Source organism: Gasterosteus aculeatus, chromosome 3 (assembly GCF_964276395.1).
Source record: "Gasterosteus aculeatus chromosome 3, fGasAcu3.hap1.1, whole genome shotgun sequence".
NCBI classification, from domain to species: Eukaryota; Metazoa; Chordata; class Actinopteri; order Perciformes; family Gasterosteidae; genus Gasterosteus; species Gasterosteus aculeatus.
The window spans coordinates 17,361,839-17,369,936 of NC_135690.1; the positions used below are offsets into that span (position 1 = coordinate 17,361,839).

The following is an 8,098-nucleotide window of genomic DNA, read 5'->3' on the forward strand; positions in this document are numbered from 1 at the left end:
GCTCTTAATCACTCGTAATATCATATATAATGGTTATTGTGAGCATGGATTGATTTTTTACTCAATGAATTCGTGTGCTTATCAAAACTCCCACATAAAAACAATCTTTAAAGCTGATTTCGAAGCAAAAACCTCTGGAGGATTTGGCTGGGAGGGACTGTTCTTCAAAAACACCAGGGGAGTGCGTTTTACTTAGCAGGTCACACCGGTATAGAAAGAGTCGGTAAGTTGCGCAGCCTCCCATTTAGTGAAAGCTCCGCCGCCCGTTCAGACTGCTCTGTGACACAAAACGAGCACCTCAGCCGAGTACTGCGCCATCGCTGGTGACGTAAGCTAGCTTGGTGGTTAGAAGAAAGCTAGCTCGCTGCTCGGGGGGGTTGACTCGCTTGTGCGCAAAAAAAGGACGACCTAAAGTCACACGTTTGACCGATTTTACCGAAAGCAAGACATTTTACTCTTAACGGTCGCGGTGAGTATTTTGTTCCCAGACATTTTTTTTATTTTTCTATCCTTTGCCTTTTCTTTTTGGATTTTTCTCAACGATGATTTTTCCATTTTGCAAGTGGACAGAACGTAACTAACGTTAATGTGCGGGCGAGGCTAGCTGGTTAAGCTAACACTGAGCTAACTGACGCTCAGCCTCCTCAAAAACAAGCGTTGCTTGTCCTCTTTTTCTTTGTTTTTGTTTTTTAGAAACACGACGATTTTGGATGCGCCTTAGCTACACTTTTGTCTATTTCCCCCAGTTCGTCTAGCTTTGGTTTTGTAGTGTTTTATTGTGCCTACTTTCTTTTGACGGGACTGGTTTGCTCTTTTTGCACGCTTTTCACCCAGCTCACAGGCTAAGCTAACGCTAGCTAACCGCGTCAGCCTTTTATTTTTTGTAGTCGCCGTTTTGCCCTGATCCGGGATTGATTGACAGCGTTTTAACCTCACATCAGAGTTTTGCATGTTTTGTATTTTTCAAACAGAAACTGATCTGACATGTCTGGGGGTTTTTTGGTAGTATTTTACGGTTGTTGGTTGGCTAACGTTAGCCATGCTAGCCGCTATTGAGCCACCGATGCTAACACCGGGCCCGTGTTTCACCTGTTGGTGGCGCTGTCGCGGTGCAGGACGGTGTGTTGTGGATGGTTTTAGGTACTTTCGATTACTCTACAGATTTTGCTTTTCTGGCTAAGAGGTTTTTTTTTTGCTCTGGCGTAGATCTTGTTTTTTGTACATCCTTGGAGGAGGCTGGTTTTTATCTCATTTTGACAGTTTTGGACCGTTTTTGGCCCAGTTTTGTTCCATAACATTACAAACATTTAACTAATTAAAAGTGTATTGATCTGAATGAGTATTACGGCTGTTTGTTGACGCCTTCACATTCACCCCGAGGCGCAGATACACACACAAGCCCCGTGTAGTGATTCTTTAGATTTGGGTCCAAATGATGTGAAATTTGATGATAAACCCTATAAGATTATGCCTTAAGTTCGTACCCATCGTGGCATCTAAGTGTGCGTTTCAGTTCAAGTCTGTCTAGCTTCTACTTTTGATATCCCTTTTTCTGAAGTGACTGTTGAAACTCATTCCCAGAAGTGATGTTGTGCTGATAGTGATACTTGTATTGACATCATATTCTCCACCTAGTTTAAATTGAGGCTTTACAAGACACCAATACATGCTTAATCAATACAATAAAGCTGCTATAAGTCCTCCATTTTTAAGGAGAATATAAATGAGACGAACCACTATTTAGACTGGAAGTCATATTTTGGCAGAACCCTACTATTATTAGATTAGGTTTGTCTATTTTGTCATTTGAAAATGATGATAAATATGACTGTTCCCTTTTTTAAAAATAAATATATTTTTTTATGGTTTTACACGAGTTGACTGCTAACACAACTTTAAACGGGCGTCGCCCTCATTATATAACCCTTTTCTGTCATAAAGTCTACACAAACACGCACAACTAGGGGCAAACCCAACACACTATTCTCTCCACTGGGTTGGCGTGATTGTAATGGTTCAGGCTGGTTTCAAATGTTCCTGATGAAGAGTGGAGTGTGTAGAGCGTCGTCTCACTTGTCCTCATGCATTGCGCTGGGCTTGTGGTCACTCAAGCGAGCCGTGTTGGTGTGTTTGCTCCCCACTAAACTGTACACACCCCGACCAGGTAAGACCCTGGTGCAAGATCGCTCGGCTTGACCGAGGTGTGTTTTCTGTCACCTCAGTACAAATCGCGGCGGTCGACACCAGCCCGAACTGATCGCAGCCCGCCGCGTCAAATACCAGACAGACAACGGCAGCCCCGCACACAGACGCTATGGAGTGAGTGATGAATGTTGGACCCCCTGGGTGGGGAGGCGGGGCGGGGGGATTGTTATTGTTGATGCCACTACTGTTTTCATGTCCGCTACACACAACAAGGCCCCGTGAGGACGGGCTTCCTACCCTCAGTTCTTTAGACCTTTGCTCTGGGTACACAGTTCATAAAAGTGGCAAAACATTTCTCAAGCTTACAAGCGAATCCATAAGTTGTGAGATGAGTGAATTTGTGCACTCGAGTAGATTCACAACCCCTCTGAAGCACTATACGTTTGAGCAATCACTACTTTTTAACATACATTTAGTTAACAATCTGCCCCCCTCCCTCCTACATCCTCATCAGTTAATCATCAATTGGCAAATGGACTACAATCATCAGTATCAAATGAACATCCATGCAGATGTGGCTCACGGGGAAATAAGTCTAGAAGTGTGTCCTCTGGTGGTCGTAAACTGGCCATTACAGCTCAGTGACGAGATTCAGCAGCTCGTGCTGAGTGAGAATCAGACTCGCCGAACGCTGCAAATATTGTTTCCAGAAGCCCCAAATCCTGCAAGATATTCTGTGAGGGTATCAAAATATTTCCTTTTTTTAATCTGGGTTGTTTATAGACTGTTAGGGAGAATATTTTTATGCAGCTACACTCAGAGCAAAGGAATCGACCCGGCAACAAAAAAAAAATAAAAAAAGATTCCATAGGGGTAAATGTCATTTATTCTGCCACTAAATCTGGGGCTTGTTTGTCTTCCTGCTCAGCCGTTCCCCCACCACCGCCGCCCTGATGGCCAGCAACATCACCAACAAGAACGACCCGCGCTCCCTCAACTCGCGGGTCTTCATCGGGAACCTCAACACCCTGCTGGTCACCAAGGCCGACGTCGAGGCCATCTTCTCCAAATACGGCAAGATCGTGGGCTGCTCCGTCCACAAGGGCTTCGCCTTCGTCCAGTTCGCCAACGAGCGGAACGCCCGGACCGCCGTCAGCGGGGAGGACGGGAGGATGATCGTCGGCCAAGTACTGGGTAAGGACTTGGCCGTAAGGACCAGTTGCTTATGTTTAATGGGGGGGGTTTTCCTGATGGAGGTGAGTCAAAACTGAGGCATAATGAGCGCTGTTCACAAGAGAAACTGTCAATACGAGTGAATCCTTTAAAGATGTTTCCGCTTTTGACTATTACAAAGTGGATTTTTTACGTAGAAATGTCTTCACAAGCTCCACACCGGTGGATCTGTCTCGGTCTCTGAATCACTCCGTTTCCTCCTCAGACATCAACCTGGCCGGCGAACCCAAACCACACAGGTCAAAAACCTCCAAACGCTCCGCTGGAGACATGTACAGGTACTGACACCGTCACCGCTGTGAACCACCAAAAACAAAACCAGTATTGTTCATCAACCTGAAGCCTCGGCTGACGCTGGAAACTTCCTCATATTTCCTAATGTCAACTTTTGTCTTTTTTAGCAGCAGTTCCTCATTTGAACTCGACTATGACTTCCAGAGAGATTATTACGACAGGTGAGGGGAAAAAGTTTCCGAATGTAAAACGTGACGCATCAACTTTTGTGTCTCACTGTGCGTCAGGAATGTAAAACGAGTCTCTTTGGTTTTTTTCTACCTGGTTGAATAAGACCGTCTGTAAATGTGCATCACTGTCTTTGTCCCGCGTGTGACCGCAGAATGTACTCGTACCCGTCCCGGGTCCCCGCCCCCCCACCTCCTCCCCCCCTGTCGAGGGCCGTGATCCCGTCCAAGCGCCCGCGGGTCAGCCTCAGCGGAGGGAGCAGCCGGCGAACAAAGAGCAGCTTCTCCTCGTCCTCCAAGAGCGGCCAGAGGACGTCCTCGTCCAAAACAAGTGAGAAGATCCAATGCTGCGCTCTTTTATTGGATCACTAGTTTCTTTGTTTGCTTCATTTCTAAATATTTGATTCAAACCAATCTAAACAATCTCAATCCAAACATTGGTTGCCATCTTTGTTGATGTTTTGATTCCACTATTCATGAAGCACTTTGTCTCCACCCGGCTCGCACAGAGGGGCTTTTCTCCTCTTCGGTGAAAGTGGACGAGCTGCAGACCATCAAGCGGGAGTTGACCCAAATCAAAAGCAAAGTGGACGACCTGCTGGACAGCCTGGAGCGCATGGAGAAGGACCACAGCAAGAAGTCGGGTAGGGGGCTCAAACACAGTATGTTCTTAACATCTCGCATCCACCAACTCTCTTCTCTCGACCATTCAGCCACAAACGGATGCACTCGTTTGTGGCTGTGCGGCCGCCATCTGATATCCTGCCTGTCTTCTTTTTTTTTTTTTTTTTTTTTTTTTTTTTTTTTAAGCTAAAGGCATAAAAACTGAGCCGGGCGAAGTGACGTCGCCGCCGCACACGAGCAGCAAGAAGGACGACGCGTTGAAGAGGGACAGGGAGTGCCAGGAGCTGAACGACTCCGACGAGGACGAGGAAGACGATGACGACGCCGACCTGCTGGAGGACGACGAGGTTTCTGTTACCGATTGACTGCGCGGCTGTTTTCTACCATCTAAATTCAAAACCGTTTGACCTGTGACCTTGATCATTAAAGCTTAGAGACAGAGGTCCGATATTAGTGCTGAAATAGATCAGTAAATGTATTTCTGTAATGTATTTAATTTGTTTAAATTTGAATGCATCATTCAAATATGGAGCTGAACATTTGCTGAACATTTGGTTCTAGCCTCTGAAGCCAGAAGTTTAAATGTGTCTTAATTCCTCGCTGTGTCGCTCATTCAACCTGCAGGTGAAGAGTCAAGAGAGGGAGGATGAAGACGATGAGGAGGAGGAAGGGGAGCACGTGGAAGGAGACGATGACGACGATATCGAAAGTGTTAACGGCGAAGACGACTCATAGACGCGGGACCCTGCCAACGCATGACACACACACACACACACACACACCACCCCCCCCCGCTTCCAGTAGGAACTCTGACTCCTGTTTTAACACTTGTGTTGTAGAGCAAACACACTCGCATGGTGCACACACACACTCTGTTGTCTGTTGATTTGTTTTTGTCCAGTGTTGCTGTTGGTTTGTGTGTTTTTACCGCGTCGTCGCTCGCCCTCGAGGACGGAAACACGAGGCTGAAGGTTCTCAGAGACGAAAGCAGCCACGAAAGGCCGGTTTTAGCTTCAGTGCGTTTTGGTTTTCCTCATTGGTGAGTCTGTATGTTAAGGTCTAGTTTTTTTTATTCACAACTGTAAAGGAATAAATTGCAATAAAATATTAAAATGGAATCCACTTTATATTCTTTCTACAGCAAACATTTACAACTCGGGGCAGTTGTAACTGGTCTGCTGGTGCGAGTGCCATTTGCATTCAACATGGAGGTTTTAATGGAAGGGGATATTATAAATGTGGGTTTGAGCTGCCGAAGAATTTTCTAGGTATCCAATTACTAATTTCCAATTCAACATTTCTTCTAGCATGAAAACGGTCAACACTGAACCTCATTCAATTCATTTTATTTTGTAGAGCCCAAAATTACAAATTTGCCTCAGAGGGCTTTACAGTCTGTACACATACGAACTCCTCTGTCCCGAAACCCACCATCGGCACAGGAACAACTCCCCAAAAAATGAAAAAAACCCTTCCAAGAGGGGGAAAAAAGGGAAGAAACCTTAGTGGGAACGTCAGAGGAGGAATCCCACTCCCGGAATGGACAGACTACAAATTGATGCCATGTGTACAGAATGAACAATATATAATACATGCAATTATATGACAAATGATTCAAGTAACTGAGTAGTAAGCCAGGCGCACAGCAGGACCACTGCAGGGACAACCACCATCAGATAGAACCACCATCCACAGAAGCCTGTGGGGAGGGAATGCCCGAGCTCAAAGACTTTAGGTGACGGTAATGTTGGTTTATGAGTACAGTAATATCTAAAATAATGATGGCCGCAGCAGGCGTCAGGACCAGGGTCCAGAAGGAACCACGATCTACGGAGACCTGCTAGGGGAGAAAGCACAAAAAACTGAATTAGAAAGAACACAAAGAAGCTGAATTAGTGATGTGCATTAATAAAATGTGAATTATGGTAGAAAGAGAGCGTGAGAGAGGAGCTCGGTGTGTCCTAAGAAGTCCCCCGGCAGTCTAAGCCTATAGCAGCTTAACTAAGGGCTGGTCCGGGCTAACCTGAGCCAGCCCTATCTATAGGCAGAATCAAAGAGGAACGTTTTAAGTTTTACTTTAAAAGAGCTGACCGAATCTGCCCCCCGGACTGAAAGTGGAACCTGGTTCCACAAAAGAGGAGCTTGATAACTGAAGGCTCTGGCCCCCAGCCTACTTTTTAAAACCATAGGTACAAAGTAACCCAGCATCTATGGAGCGCAGCTGCCTTGTAGGGCAATACGGTGTTACAAGCTCTTGAAGATACGACGGTGCCTCACCAGCAAGTGCCTTGTAGGTGAGGAGAAGTACCTTAAAATCTATTCTTGATTTAACAGGGAGCCAGTGCAGAGAAGTTAATGCAGGAGTGATATGATCCCTTTTCTTAGTTCTTGTTAATACACGTGCTGCAGCATTATGAATCAACTGGAGAGGCTTAAGAGATTTACAAGAGCAGCCTGATAACAAAGAATTACAGTAGTCCAGTCTGGAAGTGACAAACGCATGAACTAATTTTTCTGCATCACTTTGAGACAGGACGTTCCTGATTTTTGATATGTTACGTAGATGAAAATAGGCAGTCCTTGAAGTCTTCTTTATATGCGAGTTGAAGGTCATATCCTGGTCGAAGAGAACTCCCAGATTCCTGACGGTGCTGCTGGGTACCAGAGCGATTCATCCATAAAAACTGTATCACGTGACAGCTGGCTTCGAAGGCGCTCTGGGCCTATCAGGATAACTTCCGTTTTTTCTGAGTTTAGCATCAGGAAGTTGCCCGTCAGCCAAGTTTTGATGTCTCCAAGACATTCTTGAAGTCTAACCAGCTGGTCCGTCTCTTCTGGCTCGATCGACAGATACAGTTGAGTATCGTCTGCATAATAAGGGAAGTTTATGCGGTGTTTCCTGATAAGATCGCCCAAAGGAAGCATATAGAGGGTGAATAAGATCGGTCCAAGTACAGAACCTTGTGGGACTCCGTGACCAACATTGGTGGTCTTTGCGGATTCACCGTTTACAATCGATCCGATAAGTAGGATTTAAACCAGCTGAGTGCAGTTCCTTTGATACCAATTAAATGTTGTAATATCTGCAACCGACGGATTTCTCAAGGATCTTAGAGAGGAAGGGAAGATTAGAGATAGGTCTGTAGTTAGCCAACACCTCTGGAGCGAGAGGTTTCTTAAGAATAGGTTTAATTACAGCTACCTTGAAGGACTGTGGTACATGTCCTGTCAACAAAGACAGATTCATAATATCTAATAAGGATGTGCTAACTAAAGGAAAAACTTCCTTAAGCAGTTTGGTCGGAATCGGATCCAAGAGACAAGTAGAAGATTTAGACTTTGAAAATAAAGAAGTCAGTTGATAAAGGTTGATGGAAGAGAAGGCATCCATACAGGCATCAGGGCCCACTGCTGCATCCAAGGTTCCTACATCAGAGGACAGGTCGCCACTGGTTGAAGGCAGGAGACCATCAATTTTCTCTTTGATAGTCAGAATCTTATCATTGAAGAAGTTCATGAAGTCGTTACTAGTGAGGTCCAAAGGAATACACGGCTCGACAGAGCTGTGACTCTGTCAGTCTGGCTACAGTGCTGAAGAGAAACCTGGAGTCGTTTTTATTTTTCTCTATTGATGA

At 45.4% G+C, this 8,098-nt stretch overlaps 1 protein-coding gene across 8 annotated transcripts; it reads left to right on the forward strand.

Moving 5' to 3' along the window:
• The first annotated feature begins 197 nt into the window (after positions 1–197).
• Positions 198–5,581, forward strand: hnrnpca (heterogeneous nuclear ribonucleoprotein C a). 8 transcript variants are annotated; one of them, XM_040171454.2, is made up of 9 exons: positions 198–469; positions 2,223–2,319; positions 3,074–3,339; positions 3,584–3,656; positions 3,783–3,833; positions 3,995–4,170; positions 4,349–4,483; positions 4,650–4,810; positions 5,088–5,581. In XM_040171454.2, the coding sequence occupies exons 2-9, from the start codon at positions 2,315–2,317 to the stop codon at positions 5,196–5,198; spliced, it is 978 nt and encodes a 325-aa protein (XP_040027388.1). In that variant the 5' UTR covers positions 198–469; positions 2,223–2,314; the 3' UTR covers positions 5,199–5,581. The 8 variants fall into 8 exon arrangements, with proteins under 8 accessions (XP_040027388.1, XP_077955978.1, XP_040027391.1 ...); XM_040171453.2 differs by having other exon boundaries at positions 303–469; positions 3,780–3,833; XM_040171451.2 differs by having other exon boundaries at positions 308–469; positions 3,780–3,833; positions 4,349–4,501.
• Positions 5,582–8,098: the final 2,517 nt, after the last annotated feature.